This window comes from Pleurodeles waltl, chromosome 12 (assembly GCF_031143425.1).
Source record: "Pleurodeles waltl isolate 20211129_DDA chromosome 12, aPleWal1.hap1.20221129, whole genome shotgun sequence".
NCBI lineage: Eukaryota > Metazoa > Chordata > Amphibia > Caudata > Salamandridae > Pleurodeles > Pleurodeles waltl.
In genome coordinates this window covers 101411283-101433617 of record NC_090451.1, presented here as the reverse complement: position 1 = coordinate 101433617, position 22335 = coordinate 101411283, and the positions used below count along the sequence as shown (strand labels likewise).

The following is a 22335-nucleotide window of genomic DNA, read 5'->3' as shown; positions in this document are numbered from 1 at the left end:
TGCCTCCCTGAGAACTCAATAGAGTGCTTTCTCGACTTATGCGGGATCCCTTTGAAACCATCTACAAAGCTTCCCTACAACACATTACGTGGAAAGCAGATTTTTTGATAGCAATTACATCAGCTTGCCCTGTGAGCGAGATACAAGCACTATATTCTCACGAACCCTACGCTATCTTTCTTTCTAGCAAAGTAGTTATGAGAACTCACACAAAATTCCTTCCTAAAGTAGTATTAGACTTCCAATGCAATCAGACTATCTCATTGCTGGTATTCTTTTAGAATCCCTCTTCTCCAGCAGAAAGATCGCTCCATTCACTGGATGTTAGGAAGGTTCTGACGTTTTAGCTTGATAAGAAAAGGAATTTCTGCTGAACGAACCGATTGTTTATTAACTACGGTTCTGTCCCCAAGGGATTAGCCACTTCCAAACAAGCCATCTCCGGATGGATAGTTTCATGTATTTTATTGTGCTCCCACTGGCTTGTAAGTGACTAATAGCTAAACCTAATGCTAATTCTACTAGCGGTAAAGCGGCTACTGCTGCTTTACCGCTTAACGTCCCGATTCCAGAAATTTGCAAGGCAGCTACCTGGAAATCAGTACATACCTTCATCAAGCACTTATGCCTAGATTTTGATGCTAGAGCAGATAATCAAGCAGGGCAGGCCTCCCTAAGAAATCTGTTTGCTTAAACTGTCTAAATAAACCTGTCTTCTCCACAGCGTTATGTGGGGATGGCCTTGCTACTCTATTCAGTGCTTATGACTATACATGGAAATGTTCCACTGGTACCTTTTACAAGGGTCTTAGCTGTGTTCCAGAGGTGTGCCAAATGTGGAAGCAATGGAACAGTTTAGGGAAAGAACAAAGGTGCTGGGGCCTGGTTAGCAGGATCCCAGCGCACAGAGATTTTCGCCTTTCTTCACGAAGGCCTGTAAAAACACTTGAGACAGTCAGATAATGCAGGTTATATACAATGGCCCAATTCTTCATCATGAAATCAAAAAAGGGCCAATACATTAAACATAAGTATAATTTAAGATGTTTTGAAACAGTATAAATCTCCTTCACAAACCCCTTTTTATGGCTGAGATGAGGGAGAGTGGGACAGAGTAGCCTCATAGGGTGCCATTATATTTCTAAAATAGAGACTGTGCCTTTAAGAACCTAGGCAGCACCAATAACCCATCATGCCCAGCAGGTGGCTGTTGCTTCAGTTCTTTTTGAAGGTGATATTGGTCATATAAAGATTGCAAGGATACCTCTGTCCATTCCACCCAGGAGGAGGAAGGGTTGCTTTTGACTTATGGAAATTCCCCTGTGAGAGAACAGGAGTTACAGATAAACTATTCTTACTCCAGTATTGGAACTTTCATAGATTCAGATGCTTGAATCCTTCCCAGTCGTCGAGATGGGAGCCCCCGGTACATCAAAACAGCAATATAGAAGTTACTGCAATGAGAAAATGCCCAAAGGCTTTCACTTTAGTTGCCTATTCTTGTCTCTGAGCAAAAAGGACCAAAGCAAGTCCTAGCCAATCAGGCTTCCCCTCCCTCTAGAACCCTCCTGCGAGAAGCTCCACTCCCTCAGATTTTCTACTGCACGTCGTGCTTGGGGGGGTCTCCATTGAGCACTGCTCAGTCAAATCTCCAGAGAAGTTTATCTCTACTGTTTTTCTTCAAACGAAAGAGGATTTCTTCGCCAAGTAAGGTGTCATCTTCTTACTTAGCCTAGGAGAATTGTATTTTGCCAAAATTCAACATGTCAGATAAGGTTAAAAAAAAGCCTTTTTAGAGCCTGTAAAACCTGTGGGAAGAAAATACTTCACTTTGAACCAGGACTAGAATGCTCTACTTATGTTGATCCAATTATCTTCACCATGGAGGAAACTATAGCAGCAATCATCTCCTTAAAATCTGCCAAAGCGCCAGGGCCGGATAAGATTCCGGGGGATACTTATAAATCTGAACCAACAGTATGGTCCTGGTACATAAACTTGATTTCAAACAAAATCGCAGCTGGGGGCCCAATTCTGAGCACTTGGAAAGGGGCTGAGATAATTCCGATACATCAAAAGGGCATTGAGAGCCCCCAGCTAATTATAGACCTATTAGCCTTATTGACAATCTTCAAAATATTTTTGCTAAACAGCTTTTGGGAAGGCTATTAAGCTGGGTTCAAGATCATCAGGTGCTATCCCCACTACAGGCGGGTTTTCGCCCAAAAACCAGTACGGTAACCAGGTTTGTAGGCTGATGCTTCTATATTGGAAATATATAGTCCTTGCCAAGCAAAATTCATGTCGTTTTTGTGGACCACTTTTGACATGGTCCCTAGAGAAAAACTTTGGGAAGTGTTACATAGAATGGGTACTTCTAATAGCATAATTCACTTATTACAACGGTTACATGTGAATATATATGCTCAGGTGAGATGGGGCAACCAGGGAGAACTAAAGGAACATATCCCCATCCAGAGGGGGGTTCGCCAAGGATGTGTTCTGGCCCCAACCCTATTTACCTTGTTTATAAATGAGGTGGTACAAGTATTGTCTACTTGTCAGAACGATGCCCCCTCCCTAAACACGCAGAAAATTCCTATTTTACTTTTTGCAGATGATTCTTTACTTATCTCTAAGACCCCTATGGGTCTTCAAACTCTTGCTGATAGGTTTAAATTATATTGTGCAGACTTTGGCCTGGAATTGAACGTTAGCAAAACTAAACTAATGCTGTTTAGTTCAGGACCAATTAGGAAATGTACTATCACTCTAGACGGGCCCCCTTTAAGGAAGGTCAGTTCAATAGACTACCTGGGAGCGTGGATCTCAAATAATCTACAATGGCAGGACCAGATCAATGAAAGTGCAGTACTTCTTCAGCATAGGGCGGGCGCTATTCTGCATTTTTGTAAAAGCTCTATAACAAAAGTAGTATCTCCGTCCATCAAGATTTATTTGGCCAAGGTGCAGGGCGCGGCAGCCTACGGTGCCGAGGTTTGGGGGTTTTATAACAGAAATAGATTGTCTGTGGGTAAAAATAATTTTGCTAGAGCCATACTTGCGTGCTCTCGTAGCACACCCCTGATCCCGGTTTATTTGGATCACTGGTTTAATCGCATTGCTGATCTGATAGCCCTGAGACCCCTATTCTTTTGGGTAAGGATTTGGACCACCTCTGAGCTCATTGTATATAGGGACTCCCTTCTCGACCTTTTAAGAAGACCAAATTTAGTATCCATTCCATGGTTCCATGTTCTGGGGCTTGAAAGCTATTGCTAGAATCCCCCAAATTTAGGGAGAAACCATAAATTGACTCTGAAAGCTGCTTATGGGTCTTATGTAAAAAAAACGATCTTTTCCTTTGTACATCACATGGTTGGCTGACTGATCAATTTCTTGTTTTTAAGTGGTACCCCCAATACAAACCATATGTAGATCTTATACCTGATACACTGGGGAAGAGTCGGTATGCTCATTTTTGTTTTGGATGTCTACCGCTGTTGTCCCTAACAGGTAGTTGGGGCCCGTCTTTAATATCTGACCTATGTCCTGCCTGTTGTAACTACTGAATCTGTTGAACATTTTATGTTCTTTTGCCCAGCATACTCCATTCCTCGGCGCAAGTGGATTTGTACAATTTGCCGGAATTTGGGCATAAGACAATGTTGTACTGCTTTAAGGATTTTGAAAAGTGACACTTCAACCATTTTAATTTCTGCGGTTAACAAGCTCCTTGTGGCTGCTTGGTATATACGTATTCGCTTTCTTAAGAATTTTAAATCTTTGTAAATAAGTATGCTGTGTACATGAAGTGGGAGTGTTCATATTTTTATTGCAATTGTCGGATGACTTTTAAACTTCCCCTATGTTCTTAACTATTTTTTAAAAATTGTTTTTACGGCTGCTTTGATGGTTATGTTGACCGAATAAAGCTTGTGTTTACTACCTTACTAATTCACTTTGAAGATCCACACAAGGGCTGCATTTATTGCCTCTATCCTGACCATGTAGCCAAAGACTGCAAGGTATGCAGAACCTTTTCGAACAAAACCCTCAAGGACAGAGAGGGTAGGCTACTGATTTGGATCCAGAAATTGAAATCCAGATCAAACCCAGTGTCTGGTTCTGACAGTGAGGAGTCTTCCTCCTCATCAAGAGAAAAAAAAAAAAAGAGGCATATCTCCTCAACGTCACCATTCTGAGGATCCACCTAGAAAAGCTCATAAAAAGACAAAACCGGTGTCTTCTAAAGCTGGCAGTCCTTCCAGTTATCCACACAGGAGTTCTGTTTCTTCCAAAAGACTTTCTAAAGAAGGTTCTGTCTCCTCAGAATGCAGCAAAAGAGCTTATTCTGAGCCTCCAACGCCACCTCCTGTGGTAAAACATGTCTTTAAAAAGCCATCCTGAAAATCTGCGACAACGGCATTGTCGACGTTGAAAGGAGTGTTTACAGCCTCGTCGTTGACTACGACAACATCCACTGTCTCTACGGCTGCTTCCTCTTCAATGATGCTCATATCGACGACGTCCTCGTCGACGGCGTTTGTGGTCACTTCGTCGACGATCAGTGTACCCATTGCTTCTCCGGCGACGATGCTACTGGTGAGACCGTCAACGATGGTGCTACCGTCGTCGGCCTCCTCGTCGACGAGACTTTCTCCGTCGCCAGTGCTGCTTTCGTCGGCGATGCCGTCGACAATGATTGAAAAACATAAGAAGTCTGATTTACTCTTGCCACTGATTACATCTCCAAGTAGGGTATCAGCGTTGGCACCTACACATCTTTTGGAACAGGAAGATTCTGAGGATGAGGGCCCGTTTGGGATTGCGCATAGCCCATCAGAACTGCATGTGAAGTGTCAGGATCTAGAGGAGGACATTCAACATGATCCGCACTCATTTTATTCCCAACCACAGCAGCATCCCTATCAGGAGCAGATGGTTTCTTTGCCGGGATCACTCATAGCCGACTTACAGCTAATGTTGGATGACTACAGATGGGTTCCGCCAGCCAGCTCGGAAGTGCAGTAACTATTTATACCACCCTCTGTGCCTTTTCCTTCTACTCCGGTTCATCCGGGGGTCCAGCCATTGCATGACCCACCACAGACACCAGTTTAAATTCCAACACAGGATCGGTCTTCATCGGACGATGATAGAGAGGAGGGGGAATTGCCAGATGCCATAACTAAGTGGGATGATTATCAGATTCCTACCCGGTTCTCACCCTTCCCGGTTCCAATGGATTCCCCTCCTGGTGACATCGGGGGTTTTCACAATTTGTTGGAAAGGGCTGCAAAGAGGTTTGAGCTGCCCATGCCCACGAAGCAGACGGACTGTTTACTGTATGATTTCAAAGAGCCATTTCAAAATAGTGTAAAGTCGATGCCAATTGTGGACTATATATGGGATGAGGGCATCAAGGTAATGAAGAACCCCGCTACTGTCACCCTGGTTTTGCCTTGCCTTGACAAGAAATATAAGGCCCCGGAAGACTCTCTGGCCTGCCTCACGGGCTATCCCATACCGGACTCAGTCATTGCCCAGGCTGCACAACGTAGATCCAGAAACCCTTCAGCGCCAATCTCTACTCCACTGGACAAGGAGGGTAGAAGGCTCGATAATATTGGGAAGCGTCTCTCTCGGATGGCTTCGCTTATGATAAGAGATTCTAATTCTTTGGCTATCATGGGCAGATATGATAGAACGCTATGGGCGGACATTGCTCCCTACCTAGATCAGCTGCCAGAGGACTCTAAGTTGGAAGCCAAGAAAGTCTTGCAAGAGGGTGAGAGGTCTTCTGCTGAAGTTATAGACTGTGCGATGGATATCGCTACCACGGCTTTCCGGCAGATGGCAGGAGCCGCTGTTCTAAGAAGGCAGGGTTGGCTCCGGGCAACTTTGTTTAGGCCTGGGGTTCAAAACAAAATTCTGGACCTTCTTTTTGATGGCGAAGCCGTATTCGGGAAGCACATTGGTGACACACTTCAATCAATAAAAAGGAATACCGATACAGCCAAGTCCCTTGGCACGCTTCAGTTTAAAAGACAGCCCTTTCGGGGACCTAGAGGTCAGGGGTATCCATTGTAAGGAAATGCCTCCTTGGCATGGTTAGCCCCTGACTTTTTGCCTTTGCTGATGCTAAGTTATGATTTGAAAGTGTGCTGGGACCCTGCTAACCAGGCCCCAGCACCAGTGTTCTTTCCCTTAACTGTACCTTTGTCTCCACAATTGGCACAACCTTGGCACTCAGGTAAGTCCCTTGTAACTGGTACCCCTGGTACCAAGGGCCCTGATTCCAGGGAAGGTCTCTGAGGGCTGCAGCATGTCTTATGCCACCCCGGGGACCCCTCACTCAGCACATACACACTGCTTGCAAGCTTGTGTGTGCTGGTGGGAAGAAAATGACTAAGTCGACATGGCACTTCCCTCAGAGTGCCATGCCAACATCACACTGCCTGTGGCATAGGTAAGTCACCCCTCTAGCAGGCCTTACAGCCCTAAGGCAGGGTGCACTATACCACAGGTGAGGGCATATGTGCATGAGCACTATGCCCCTACAGTGTCTAAGCAAAACCTTAGACATTGTAAGTGCAGGGTAGCCATAAGGGTATATGGTCTGAGAGTCTGTCAAACACGAACTCCACAGCACCATAATGGCTACACTGAAAACTGGGAAGTTTGGTATCAAACTTCTCAGCACAATAAATGCACAGTGATGCCAGTGTGCACTTTATTGTAAAATACACCCAGAGGGCATCTTAGAGATGCCCCCTGAAAACATACCCGACTTCCAGTGTGGGCTGACTAGTTTTTGCCAGCCTGCCACACACCAGACATGTGGCTGGCCACATGGGGAGAGTGCCTTTGTCACTCTGTGGCCAGGAACAAAGCCTGTACTGGGTGGAGGTGCTTCTCACCCCCCGCTGCAGGAACTGTAACACCTGGCGGTGAGCCTCAAAGGCTCACCCCCTTTGTTACAGCGCCACAGGGCATCCCAGCTAGTGGAGATGCCTGCCCTTCCAGCCACTGCCCCCACTTTTGGCGGCATAGCTGGAGGAGATAAGGAGGAAAAGAAGGAGGAGTCACTCCCCAGTCAGGACAGTCCCTAAGGTGTCCTGAGCTGAGGTGACTCTTACTTTTAGAAATCCTCCATCTTGTAGGAGGAGGATTCCCCCAATAGGATTAGGGATGTGCCCCCTCCCCACAGGGAGGAGGCACGACGAGGGTGTAGCCACCCTCAGCGCCAGTAGCCATTGGCTACTGCCCTCCCAGACCTAAACACACCCCTAAATTCAGTATTTAGGGGCTCCCAGAACCAAAGAAGACAGATTCCTGCAACCTAAAGAAGGAGGACTGCTGACCTGAAGCCCTGCAGTGAAGACAGAGACGACAACTGATTTGGCCCCAGCCCCATCAGCCTGTCTCCCTACTTCGACGAAAACTGCAACAGCGACGCATCCAACAGGGACCAGCGACCTCTGAAGCCTCAGAGGACTGCCCTGCATCTAAAGGACCAAGAAGCTCCAGAGAACAGCGGCCCTGTTCAACAAACTGCAACTTTCTGCAACAAAGAAGCAACTTTGAAGGCCCCATGTTTCCCACCGGAAGCGTGAGGCTTTCCACTCTGCACCAGACGCCCCCAGCTCGACCTGCGGAAAACTAACACTACAGGGAGGACTCCCCGGTGACTGCGAGCCCGTGAGTAGCCAGAGTTGACCCCCCTGAGCCCCCACAGCGACTCCTGCAGAGGAAATCCAGAGGCTCCCCCTGACCGCGACTGCCTGTAACAAGGGACCCGACCCCTGGAACCAACACTGCACCCGCAGCCCCCAGGACCTGAAGGAACCTAACTCCAGTGCAGGAGAGACCCCCCGGCAACCCTCTGCCTAGCCCAGGTGGTGGCTACCCCGAGGAGCCCCTTCCTCTGCCTGCCTGCATCGTTGACGAGATCCCCGGGTCTCCCCATTGATTCCTATCTGAAACCCGATGCCTGTTTGCACTCTGCACATGGCCGTCCCTGTGCCGCTGAGGGTGTACTTTCTGTGCCTGCTTGTGCCCCCCCCCCCCCCCACAGTGCCCTAAAAAACCCCACTGGTCTGCCCTCCGAGGACGCGTCTACTTAGCTGCTGGCAGACTGGAACCGGGGCACCCCTGTTTCCATTGAAGCCTATGTGTTTTGGGCACCTCTTTGACCTCTGCACCTGACCGGCCCTGAGCTGCTGGTGTGGTAACTTTGGGGTTGCCTTGAACCCCCAACGGTGGGCTACCTTGGACCCAACTTTGAACCCTTTAAGTGTTTTACTTACCTGTGAACTTAACAATTACTTACCTCCCCCAGGAACTGTTGATTTTTGCACTGTGCCCACTTTTAAAATAGCTTAGTGCCATTTGTGCCAAAACTGTACATGCTATTGTGATTATTCAAAGTTCCTAAAGTACCTGAGTGAAATACCTTTCATTTGAAGTATTACTTGTAAATCTTGAACCTGTGGTTATTAAAATAAACTAAGAAAATATATTTTTCAATATAAAAACCTATTGGCCTGGAGTAAGTCTTTGAGTGTGTGTTCCTCATTTATTGCCTGTGTGTGTACAACAAATGCTTAACACTACCCTCTGAAAAGCCTACTGCTTGACCACACTACCACTAAAATAGAGCATTGGAATTCTCTTTTTGCCACTATCTTACCGCTAAGGGGAACCTTTGGACTCTGTGCACACTATTTCTTACTTTGAAATAGTATATACAGAGCCAACTTCCTACATCCATCATATAGAGGAGGCTTCCAACAATATAGATACCCCTCTGTCTCCGTGGCTTCTCAGTCCTTTCGTTCCCAGTTCCAAAAGAGACTGCCTTCGCAAGCGGCTTATTCGAGACCTTCGCAGAGAGGAAAAGCAGGAAGGCAAGCGAAGAACACAGGATGCAGACAATAACTTTCTGGTGTCTCCGGCTGCGAACCTTCCCTTGGATACAAGCCTAGGGGGAAGGATTTCTCTTTACTTTCACATTTGGCAAAAGATAACATCAGACCAATGGATCTTGAATCTCATTCAATTTGGCCATATGTTGGAATTCTTACAGTACCCTCCTGCAAGACCTCCCCTCCCTCTAAGGGTAAAGCACTTGCACTTACTCAAGCAGGAAGTCGAGTCGATGCTTCTCAAGGGAGCTATAGAGAGAGTTCCACATCAGGACTCTCGGTTCTTTCTTGTTGAAAGAAGTGGAAGAGTTGGCGCCCAATCCTAGACCTCAGGGATCGCAATACTTATCTTAAGAAACAATCATTCTGTATGATCACCCTGTCCCTTCTCAATGTCCACCCTCGATTTGCAGGATGCATATTTCCATATCCCTATACATCCTTCCCACAGGAAATATCTCAGATTTGTAGTAGCCGGAGACCATTTCCAGTTCAAAGTGTTACCCTTCGGCCTGAAATCGGCCCCCAGAATCTTTATCAAATACTTGGCTCCAGTAGCAGCTTTCCTCAGAAGGCAGAACCATCAAGTCTTCCCGTATCTGGACGGATTGGCTGGTCAAGTCCAGGTCTCAGGCACTGAAATCCACATGCGCCTGCATCGAGCTGTTCACAAGTCTAGGCTTAACAGTCAACCGCGACAAGTTAGCCTTCCAGCCCTTAAGAAGAACATTTCTAGGGGTGAGATTGGACACTTCCACCAACAATGCCACTCCTACAGAGGAGAGACGGAAAAAGCTCATATCCCTTGCAAGGCGCCTACGAAAAAGATAGTATGTTTCAGTTCGCCTCTTGGGGATGATGTCATCCTGCATTCCACTGGTACCATTCTATCGTCTCAGAATGAGGCCCCTGCAGGAGCAGCTAGACCTTCAGTGGACACAGTCCAGAGGGTCTTTAGAGGATGTCATCCGAATAACGAAGCCCATGATATCACCTCTGACTTGGTGGGCTCAAGAGTTTCACTTATCGAGGGGTCTTTCTTTTCTTCCCCAACCAGCTCCGTGGGTGATTACTACAGATGCATCTCTCGAAGGATTGGGCCCCTTCCTCCAGCACCTACGAGTCAGGGGCAAATGGAAACCACATCAGAGAGTTTTTCACATCAATTACCTCGAATTGAAAGCGGTTCGATTAGCGCTTTGCGCATTTCTTCCAAAGATAAAAGGTTCTTCAGTACTCATTCGGATGGGCAACACTACAACAATGCATTATATCAACAAACAGGGAGGAACCAGGTCTCTGCTCTTATTAAGAGAATCTCAGTGCATTTGGGAATGGCCTATCGGTCAGCAGTAAACCTTCGAGCAGAACTTGTCCTAGATGTACAGAACATCATAGCAGATTCTCTGAGCAGGTCTCGACCGCCGAACCACAAATGGGAGCTGGATCAAGGAGTGTTGAACCAAGTCTTCTCCCTATGGGGAAAACCAAACCTGAATCTCTTCGCCACCCCGCAGAATGCAAAATGCCAATTCTTTGCAAGTCGGAACCACCATCAGGGCTCTTGGGGGAATGCGTTTTCCATGGCATGGTCAGGAATTTATGCTTACGCCTGTCCTCCCATTCCCCTAATACCTAGAGTTCTGGCAAAGATCAAGAACGAACGCTGCAAGCTTCTTCTGATTGCTCCGGCATGGCCTTGCCAGTTCTGGTATACAGAGCTCCTTCTCCTCTCTCAGAACCACAGCATCCCTTTACCAGTGATTCTATCCCTGCTAACAGTGAACGCAGGTCAAATTCTCCACCCAGATCCGACTTCCCTTCACTTGACAGTCTGGCTCCTGAACACCATGAGTTTGCACATCTAGATATACCTTCGGATTGTAGAATCATCCTCGCCAGAGCTGCAGCTGAGAGTACCAGCAAATGTTATCGTCTGAAGTGGGAGAGGTTTTGCTCATGGTGTACACAAGCTCAGGTGCATCCTTTCTTTTCATCGCCAGAGCAAATTCTGCCTTACCTTCTCCTTCTGGCCAGATCGGGTTTGGCTATCTCCTCGATTAGAGTCCACTTAGTAGGGATTTCCCGCTTGAGGCGTGCAGATAACATACCTACTTTGTGGTCCGAAAGGGTCATAAAGCTGTTTAAGGGACTGTTCAGGTCTTTCCCTCCAGTCAGGCCTCCTACTCCATTGTGGTAGCTTAATTTGTTCTTGTCCCAATTAATGAAACCACCGTTTGAGCCAGTTCACAAGGCAGATTTAAAATTTCTATCCTGGAAGGTCTCTCTCCTTCTCGCTCTTACCTCAGCCAGAGGAGTGAGCGAGATTCAAGCATTCACTATCCAAGACCCTTTCTTGCAGTTCAAGAGAGACAAGGTAATTTTACGGACGAATCCAAAGTTTATACCTAAATCCCATTTCCATATTAACCAGCCAGTGGTACTTAAGTCATATTTCCCAAATCCATCAACGCTGGCGGAGGAAGCTCTGCATTCTTTGGACGTTCAGAGGTGCATGAAGTTTTATATCGATAGAACTAAGCAATTTAGACGATCAAACCAACTTTTTGTGGTGTTTAGTGCTCCTTGTAAATGCCGAGCATTGTCCAAGCAAGGGATTGCAAGGTGGATAGTCTCTGCGATTAACTATTGTCATGCAGCAGCAGGAAAACATTTACAGAATCCAGCGCATGCGCATGAATGGCTGCATCCACGGTGCCTTTTGCAGGAGTGCCCATCCAAAATGCCTTTACTAATGCCAGACCTAACAATAACGAAAACTTTCTCCAATGTTCTCTGTTTAAGTGGATTTTCAGGTTTGAAATTAAATACTTTAAGTTGTTCTCATGGCAATCCCACTAATGCACAGAACCACAATTTCCAAATTATATAAGACTAGATCTGTGGTAGAGAACTAGGATGTAGGTAAATAACATTTCTTTCTTCTTTGATGCAATTGCTGCTTGTCTCACACAATTTTCATCTGTTTTATACTTCAGCTTATCTTTAGTTGGGTTTGGTTACAATAGACAGTAATGTTTAAGGGAAAAAAACGGATGTTTAAAAACTATGTTTAGAAAGTGATTTTTACATGCATGGCATTCCAGCATAAGCGTGAATGAGGAGATCCATATTCATGAAATTTAGTGACAATATAAAGATTTATTCTCATATGTCGACTTCCACAACTGCATGACACACTTTCCTTTTTCTTATCCCTTGTATCTGCTTTATCCACAGCCAAAAACCAGCACAAAACATCTTCTTGAGGAGCACCTTCCTGACCTGCTGGACTCTGCCATTCTAGACAGTGATGTGAGTCGCCAACCCATGAAATTCATAAGGGATGATACCATGCATTCTCTGAGCTGCATCATACAGACCTATCCCTTAAACAACAGAGCTATACCCAGAGACATTATTTTTCTGTCTGTGATCCTCAGCACTTTACAGCTGTGAAATGTGGAATTCCTCCTGCAATCTGCAGCTTAAGCCTTCTTGCTGTGTGTAATACCTGTACCTGAAATTCCAGCAAATCCACCATTAAGAATCAGTTTGGCAACCCCGGCTTGGTGACAAAACCATAATATACAAAGCCCTTTTTCACAAAAAAAACCACACACAACTATGGGCCTCATTACGCCCGCCAAGTTGTAACCACTGTGCGGCCGCACTCCCGCGGTGTCCATTATGACATCCCCGCTGGGCCGCAACATGGGAGCCGGCTCCAAATGGAGCCGGCGGTGTTGCGGCCGTGCGACGGGTGCAGTTGCACCCGTCGCGCTTTTCACTGTCTGCTGGGCAGACAGTGAAAAGCTGTGTGGGGCTGTGCCAGGGGGCCCGCGACTCTCCTTTCCGCCAGCCTTTCCATGGCGGTTCCTACTGCCATGGAAAGGCTGGCGGAAAGGGGACTCATAATCCCTGCAAGCATGCTGCCCTGGCGGATTACAACCGCCGGGACCACCGTGGCGGAAAACCACCGGTCCCGGCGGTGCGACCGCAGCGGTCAAAATAAACAAGATTGCACCGCCAGCCTGTTGGTGGTGCAATGGGTTGTAATGAGGGCCTATGTCTCTTGATGAAAAAATATTCTGGATTGGATTATAATTTCATGTCTCTAATGTAAAAATAAAAAGCCCAAAACTAAATTAATTTTTTTTAAACTTTAGGAATTGTAAAAACAAATTATCTTTAAAAAAGAAGAGACACCTGCTAATGATTTTAATTGATTATGATCTCAATTATTGTCCCCATTTGTTTTAGGATTTATATGGTTTGAAAGGATTTTTTTAGGCTATTTAATGGAAGTTTTGAACTACATATTTAGGTTGTTTTTAACTAAGTTGTGATGTTAGTTGTAGACTGATAGATCCTACTATAGATTTTGACATTTTAACAAGAGGAGTTGTGCTGCTGGTGATTGCATCTTTATGGACAGTGAGTGATTACAAAGGAGCACTAGCTACTGATTGTTAGGATGGTACCTGGATGGGTTGAAATAAGATTTCTAATGGGATACTGGCTCCTTCTGATTCCTTACAAGAGCTGTTTTTCTAAGTTCCAGACTAGATCTTGAAAAAGGAGGTCTGCAGTGTTGTCAGCGGCACCACGTGGCTTTACTCAGAGTGACATTTCAAGTTTAAAAACGTCCGACAGAGTTTCTGATGTATTTCCGCACTTTCGCAGACCGGTATCCAGAACCACAAATGTTCTTACTCCCTTTCTTTTTAATTCGATTTCTGATAGGAAACTGATATTTTTAGGCATGTCTCTTGTAAAGAAAGCAGTTTATTAATGGGATTCCAAATTGATGCCAGCTTATCTGAAAGTAAGTTCAGAAATTCCATGCTTCTGGAAGCCCTTGCCCTGTAAGATGACACCACAAACAGTCAGCTTCATCCTTTTATTGTTGAAAGGAGAAGCTAATGAGAAAGTCTACATAGTGCTTTGGCTTGTTCTGAACTTACAAGGTCAGCCCCTCACCACTCCCTTTTCAAGTGTTTATGGAAGCCAAACTGAGGTTTTTCAGAAGGCAGTGATAGTTATTTCTTTGGTTTGTGACCCTCTGAAATGTTTTTGCAAGCTGATATGGTTCTGCCTGTGTTCTCAGACTTGTGTATCCTTTACCCCAAAGGTGATATCTAAACTACAAGAAGAGTGTTCTCACAGTGACGTTAAAATTAATACCTAGTGTGTAATTTAAGATTCCCACTGCCTAGATGATTGGTTGCTGAAGCTCTCTGCCAGATTTCCTCCAACATATTTAAAGTATTGTAATGACCTTATCAGATAGAGACTTTTAGTTGCAGATTCCTTACCTTACAATTTCCCCAGGTGTCAGTCTGGATCTCAAGATTTTTCCTTGAGCAGCACACCTGCGCGCCGTTAGGTGATGTCGGTCGACTCTGTGTTCATTGTTGGCATTGTGATCGTCGGATATGATGTTGTGGGTCAAATATAGGCACCACCCTGGTGTGCTGACATCAGTTCTTTTCTTTACGCACCAGACAACACCCAGATCTGAAGAACAGCTACCCCACAGTCACTTTTTGACTTTTGGCGAAGATTTTTTTGACATTCTGGTGCATTGAGATATTGTCACGGAAGACCTGGTCCAAGCCCTGCGACTCCCGTCATCAGATGTTGTCTGTGACAGATCCACACCTTATGTGTCTTTGGCATTTGGAGCGCAACCACAACCCAAAGTCGTGTCCGAGTGCCGGGCTATGAACCCAAAGGCTTTAAGGGAGCGGTCCGGCGCTTGGCTCCTCATCACTCCCGGTCTTTGTCAAGAGGAAGCTCCACAGACCACTCACGGAGCCCACACTGTTTATTGCCCAATTTGAAATCTTCGGGATGCTCAGGTAAGCATAAGGAGAAGAGGAAGAAGAGCGAACGTTCTTCAGCTTCACCCCGTCGGTCGGCTGACACGACGCAGGAAAAGGAGTGTCGTCGATCTAGTCCGCCATCCTTGGAGCCTACTTTTGGATCAGCTCTGTCTCTCCCCGAGTTTCAGGGAGCCAGAGCCACCCTTACCTAACTCCATGAGTTCTATAAGGCCATGTGCCTTATCTTTGGACAGTACGACCCTGCTTTAACGCCTTTGGGCTTAACGGGGATTGGAAGGAGGCCCCTTTGGTTCTATGCCGGCAGCTTCAGCCCCGGCCCTGGAAGGCACCCAGGGATCTGTTTCTGGATCCGCACTGGCATTGGTCGTGCTACCGCAACCTTCCCCGATGACGGTGCAGACGTTGGCGCTTCCTATGCCATCCGGACCTGTGGTCGGCATCGATCCCATTCTTATTGCTGACACGGAGCCGGACCAGCATGGCTAGATGCCGATTCTGACCCTCCCTTTGCCGGATCCTGACCCTTATTCTTATGGGTACGGGTATGGTGACAGTATTGAGGGGTCACTGGACCCTTTAGAATACCATCTTGATGACCCCATGGATGGGGCTCAGGACCTGGGTATATAAAGCCAGTTGTCTTGACACCCTGATGCAGGCACGCTTTCACTCCCTAGCGTGGCTACGGAGTAGGGAGCAGCACATTTAATGGTGGTGAGGAGAGCGCCGAGGTCCTGGGCCTCGAGCTGCCTTCTGTGGCCATCAAGACCAACCTCCTGTTCCAAACCAGCAAAGGGGCTCCTGTTAATAGGACAATCACCTACCGCCATAGACCTGTGCCTAATGACCCAGTATTCGTGACCCAACATCCCACCCCTGAGAGCTTGGTTACACAGGCATCTACATCCCCAGGCACATTCCCTTCCGCACCGCCAGATAGGGAATCCAAAAGACTGGATCAACTTGGGAAGAAAATGTTCTCTTGCTCCACTCTGGCATCGCGGTCCAGGAACACTGCATGCCTTTTGGGCCATTACACCAATACTTTATGGGACACGGTTGCGCAGGTGCTGCCACAGGTCATGGAGGAGACCCGGGCCATTCTCTCTCAAGCTGTTGCAGCTTAGAGAGACGCAGCCAAGTTCACGATACAATGTGGACTGGATACGACCGAATTAGTGGGTAAATCGGTTGCATAGACATTGGCCTTGAGGCGCCTCGCTTGGTTAAGGACGTCTGGCTTTTCGGGGGATGTCCAAGCTGCGCTTATGGACATGCCCTTCGATGGCACTCATCTCTTTGGAGACAAAGCAGACTCTGCGCTCAAGTGCTTTAAGGAGCCCATGGCTACGGCTCAGTCCTTGGGCCTCTCAGCTGCTGCTCGCCCTCCTCAGTCTGCTTTTCACGGCTACGGAAGGGGCACCCACCCACGTCCCTGTCCCTCCAGCCACGCATGCTGTCCAGCCTCTGCATGGCCGGGGACGTGGGATACAATGTCCTTGTGAATCGGGGGCCAGCGGTCAGCCCAGTTCATCACCCCTCTCGCTGCAGCCTCCGAACCTTCCTAGTGTGACACTTCCCCACCCAGGGCCTGTCAGAGGCAGAATTCGCCATCACTTGCCCCACTGGGAATCAATCACATTAGGTGGGTTTTGCAAACAGACCGAAGGGGCTACTTCCTCCACTTTGAGACTAATCCTCCATCCATGCCAACATCTTAAGATCATATGGCGAAGACTCACTAGGCACTGCTCCATGAGGACGTTACGGCTCTCTTGGCCAAGGGAGCCATAGAGAGGGGGTCCGTGTGCCAGAAGTAGGTTGTGGTGGTTATTCCCTCTACTTTCTAATGCCCAAAAAAGACAAGAGCTTCTGTCCCAACTGAGACCTTCTGTCCCTCAATCTCTTCCTCAAAAAGGAGAAGTTGAAAATGCTCACTCTGGCTCAGGTCTTAAGTGCCCTGGACCCAGGAGACTGGATGGTAGCATTGGACTTATAGGACACTTACTTTCATATCTCTGTTGTGCCTGCCCACAGACATTGCTTGCGGTTCACGGTAGGCCACAAGCACTTTCAGTTCATTCTGCTCCCCTTTGGCCTTACTGGTTCTCCTAGGGAATTCACCAAGGTCATTGCGGTGGCACAGCCCATCTGTACAGGTCAGGGGTTATAGTCTTCCCCTACCTCAACGACTGGCTGTTTAAGGTGGGCTCAGCCCAGGCTGTCGTATCACACCTTCAGACTACGGCAGACCTCCTGCATTCACTGGGGTATGCTGTTGAGCATGCCTATCGCTCCTCCGATCAAAGTGACACTCCGTCGGACCTTCTGATGCAGCAGGAGAGGAGTGTTCTCCACCAAATCTGTTCAGTCTCCATCTTTTTGCATGGAGATTGAGCAGCAGCAGTTGACAGCTTTTGACCTTCCGCCTAAAGTCTGTAACCTTAACGTGGCAGCCAGGCATCCCTTGACCTAAACAGTTATACGCCTGTCATTGGCATAAATTTGTGGCATGGTGCATAGACAAGTAAGTTGGCCCCCTCTATACCCCTCTTTTTGAGGTTCTCTTGTTCATACTTTCGTTGGCCCTGCAGGTCTCTGCTTTGGGCACCTTCAAAGGTTATCTGTCTGTTATCTCTGCATTTCTGAGATTACCTAACCGACTCTCTTTTAGTTTACTATTATATTAGATTTCTTAAAGGTCTTACCCACATGTTTCCTCCATCCCTAATCATCCTGTCCCAATGGGATTTGAATTTGGTTCTGACATTCCTAATGTGCATTCCTTTTGAGCCTCTCCACAATTGTCCTCTCAGGTTTCTGACATTAAAAATAGCCTTCCTTGTGGCCATTACCTCTGCTCGCAGAGTGAGTGAGTTGCAGGCACAGTCATCTAAGCTGCCTTACCTTTCCATCTATCCCAGCAAAGTGGTGCTTAACACTAGGGCCTCTTTTCTGCCAAAAGTGGTTACTCCCCTTCATGTAAGCCAATCCATCACCTTACCTACTTTTTACACCCCCCACATCCTTCTAAGGAGAGGAAAGACTCCACCACCTGCACCCAAAAACAGCATTGGCGTTCTACCTTTATTGTGCCAAAGAGTTCTGGATGGATGTTCAACTCTGTTGGTTATCTGGGTGCGAATAAAAGTTGGTCACTGCAGAAGAGAACCATCTACAGATAGGTTGTTCTCTGCATTAAAATGTGCTACGCATGGGCTGAAAAAACAATCCCCAGAGGGTTTGCCTGCTCATTCTACCAGACGGATAGCTGCAACCACTGCGTTAGCACGCAGAGTTCCTGTCCTGGATATCTGTCAGGCGGCATTATGGGCATCATTGCACAAATTTGCCAAACATTACTGCTTGGACAGCCGGGTCCAAAGGGACGGGTACTTTGCCCGTTCCGTCCTGCAGGAATTCCTAGTATGATCTTGATGTGCAGACCCGCTTCCTGGAATGGTATTGCTTGGGTATCTATTCTAAGGTAAAGAATCTGCAACTAGATGTCTCCATCAGATAAACAAGTTACTTACTTTCAGTAGCACCAATATCTATTTGCAGATTCCTTACTGGCCCACCCATCCTCTCCGCTGTGTGACTGATTTCTAGGAACAGGGACTTCATTTTCAGGGCCCTAGTTTTGACACACCAGTGGTCCGTGTTCTTCATGGCTCTGTGCTTCTGGCATGGAAAGTCGTGAAAAGAAACTGATGTCAGCGTGCCAGGGTGGCACTTATGTAGGCCCCGTGATGTAATATCTGGCACACAACACCGACGACGGATGCAAAGCCATCCAATGCCGTCTGATGGCGTGTAGGGGTACTGCTTGAGAAAAAGAAAATGAGTTATTTACCTGTAACTGTAGTTCTCCAGTTTTGGAATGTTTCATTGATTCACATGCTTGAATCATTCTCCGTCATAGAGATGGGAGTCCCCGGTGTATTAACACAGCAAGGTAATGATAACTAAAGTGTATAAAGGCCTAAGACCTGCCACCTTAGTAGCCTATGCTTCTCAGTTTGAGAAATAAATACCTAAACCAGGTTTCAGCCAATCAGGCTGCCCTTCCCTCTAGAACACTCCTGTGAGAAGCTCCAGTCCCTCAATACAAGTGCTGAAGTAGCTGAGGTATATAACCTGTAACGGTGAGCTTCTCAGGGGAGGAGGGAGGATCTCATGTGAGTCTATGAAAGAGTCCAATACTGGAGAACTACAGTTACAGGTAAATAACTCATTTTCTTACTCTAGTATTGGAACTTTCATAGATTCCCATGCTTTAATCAGAATAGCAAGTAGTAGTGAAGCAAATTGTATGATGAACATTTCTATATCAATTGATAGATGCAATGTCATGAATAGAAAAGTAAGCTTACTCCAGTTTTGGAACTTTCATAGATTCACATGCTTGAATCATTCCCCGTCGTCGAGATGGGAGTCCCGGTACAATTTTCACAAGTAATGTTAAAACATATTGAAGAGAAAAAGGCCCTAGGCCTCTTCAATTTCATAGTCTATCAGTCATTTTGTGAAAAAGGACCAAACCTGATCCTCCACCAATCAGGCGACAGCACCCTTCAGAACCTCCTGAGAGAAGCTCTAGCACCTCAGATTTTCCAAGCACAAGTGCGTATATTATGTTGACTATATATATAAATAGAAAGAAAGAGGTGAAGTAAGCTTCTCCTGGGAGGCGGGTGGGTCGCATGTGAATCTATGAAAGATTCCAATACTGGAGAACTACAGTTACAGGTAAGTAACTTATTTTCTTACTCCAGTATTGGAACTTTCATAGATTCACATGCTTGAATCAGAGTAGAAAGCAATGAGTATGCACATTGTAAAATTACAACACTTTTAATAAACAAAATATCTTGAACCACAAAACCTTATCATCATGCCTAAAATGATGAAGTATATAAGTATACTGACATATGTCTAAATATATATATATATATATATATATATATATATATATATATATATACACACATATAAAGATATCTATCTACTTATCTCTAATATATATATATATATATATATATATATATATATATATAGATATACCTGTGAAGATACATGATGAAATTCGAAGAAGAAAACAGTAATCGAAATTATCATAAGACACTACTGTAACATGATCAATGTCTGTAAACCCGCTTACTTATGTGATTATGATAGCGTTCTCTTATCCTTATATACATTTGTTTGTTTACTTTTAAAAAAAAATGTTAAAAAAAAATGTGCATACCTGTTCTAGGATGGAGGGATGTAGGAGAAATGGCTCACCTTCACCTGAAGAGATTCCTGAGAACCGCCTGGCCCACTGCGACCTCTCTGTGAAAGCTACCTGTCTTTGCAAAAGTGTGCGTGCACTTCCAGGTGGCCGTTTGCAAATGTCCTTTATGGGCACACCAGTGAAGAGCACTGTGGATGCTGCAACAGCCCTTGTGGAATGTGCATGTGTTGGTCTACGCAGGGATTTCCCTGCAGCTTTGTGACATTCATTGATTGCACTATGTAGGAAGTTGGCTCTGTATATACTATCTCAAAGTGAGACATAGTGTGCACAGAGTCCAAGGGTTCCCCTTAGAGGTTGATAGTGGCAAGATTTGATAATACTAATGCTCTATTTTGTGGTAGTGTGGTCGAGCAGTAGGCTTATCAGAGGGTAGTGTTAAGCATTTGTTGTACACACACACAGGCAATAAATGAGAACACGCACTCATACTCGAGGCTGATAGGTTTTTTTTATATAGAAAAATATTCTTTTCCTAATTTATTTTACAACTACAAGATTCAAATTTTGGGTAAGTACATAAATTGTAAGGTACTTCACACAGGTAAGTATAGAACTTTGATTTAAAACAGTAGTACACACAGTTTTGGTTAAAATGGCAAATAGCTGTTTTAAAAGTGGACACTGCAAAAATCAACAGTTCCTGGGGGAGGTAAGTAATAATTAGTTTTTCAGGTAAGTAAAGCACTTACACAGTCAATCTCCTGGGCATAGGCAGCCCACCGTTGGGGGTTCAAGGCAACCCCAACACCACTGCACCAGCAACACAGGGCTGGTCAGATGCAGAGGTCGAAGGAGGGCACAAAACACATAGGCGCCTATGTAAAACAGAGGTGCTCCTGTTCCAGTCTGCTAGCAGGTAAGTACCTGCGTCCTCGGGGAGCAGAACAGGAGGGTTTTGTAGAGCACACGGGACACACACACACACGCACACAAAACACACCCTCTGCGGCACGGGGGCAGCCGGGTGCAGTGTGCAAAGTAGGTGTCTGGTTTGCCGTAGAAAACAATGGAGGGACCTGAGGGTCACTCTGGCCATGCAGGCAGGGCACAGGGAGGCTTCTCGGGCCAGCCACCAACTGAGCTAGGATGAGGGCCGCCTTCTGGTCACTTCTGCACTGGTAGGTGGTTCCTCTTGGTCCTGAGGGCTGCGGGTGCAGTGCTTGGTCCAGGCATCGGGTTCCTTTGTTGCCAGGCAGACGCGGTGAGGGGGAGCCTCTGGATCCTCTCTGCAAGCGTCGCCGTGGAGGTGCAGGGAGGTTGACTCAGGGTGTCCACGTCGTTGGAGTCGCCTGGGAGTCCTCTCTGCATTGTTGGTTTCTCCAAACTTGAGCCGGGGGCCTTGGTGCAGTGTGTGAAGACTCACGCTTCTGGCAGGAAGTTGGAATCTCTTTAAAGTTGATTGTTTTGTTGTTTCTAGACAGAGCTGCTGCTCTCGGGAGGTTCTTGGTCCTTTAGGTGCAGGTCAGTCCTCTGAGTCCTCAAAGGTCGCTGGTCTTGCTGGATGCTCTGCTGTGCAGGTTCTTTGAGTCTGGAGACAGGCCGGAAGGGCTGGGGTCAAGTCAGTTGTTGTCTCTGTTGTCTCTGCCGGGCTTTCAGGTCAGCAGTCCTTCTTTCTTCAGGTTGCAGGAATCTGATTTCCTGGGTTCAGAGTCGGCCCTAAATACTCAATTTAGGGGTGTGTTTTAGGTCTGGAGGGGCAGTAGCCAATGGCTACTGTCCTGGAGAGTGGCTCCACCCTCTTTGTGCCTCCTCCCTGAGGGGAAGGGGGGCAAATCCCTATTCCTATTGGGGGAATCCTCCAAAACCAAGATGGAGGATTTTTTAAGGCAGGGGTCACCTCAGCTCAGGACACCTTAGGGGCTGTCCTGACTGGTGGGTGGTGACTCCTTGTTTTTCTCCTTATCTCCTCCGGACTTGCCGCCAAAAGTGGGGGCTGTGTCCGGAGGGGCGGTCATTTCTGTTAGCTGGGATGCCCTGGAGCGCTGTAACAGGCATGATCCTTTGAGGTTTACCGCCAGGTGTTACAGTTCCTGCAGGGGGAGGTGAGAACCACCTCCACCCAGTGCAGGCTTTGTTCCTGGCCAGAGTGACAAAGGCACTCACCCCATGTGGCCAAAAACCCGTCTGGTTGTGGCAGGCTGGCAGAAACTGGTCAGCCTAACACTGGTGTTTGGACTGGTATACAGGGGGCATCTCTAAGATGCCCTATGGGTGCATTTTTCAATAAATCCCACACTGGCATCAGTGTGGATTT

The 22335-nt window shown here is 46.7% G+C and overlaps 1 protein-coding gene across 1 annotated transcript in view; it reads left to right on the top strand.

Annotated features, from left to right (window-relative positions):
* The window catches only part of LOC138267071 (uncharacterized), a 69824-nt gene that overhangs the window by 23939 nt on the left and 23550 nt on the right, over positions 1–22335 (top strand). Inside the window, exon 5 of the mRNA XM_069215919.1 lies at positions 12171–12245. Within this exon, the coding sequence (XP_069072020.1) occupies positions 12171–12245 (75 nt within the window). The remainder of the gene's footprint in view (positions 1–12170; positions 12246–22335) is intronic.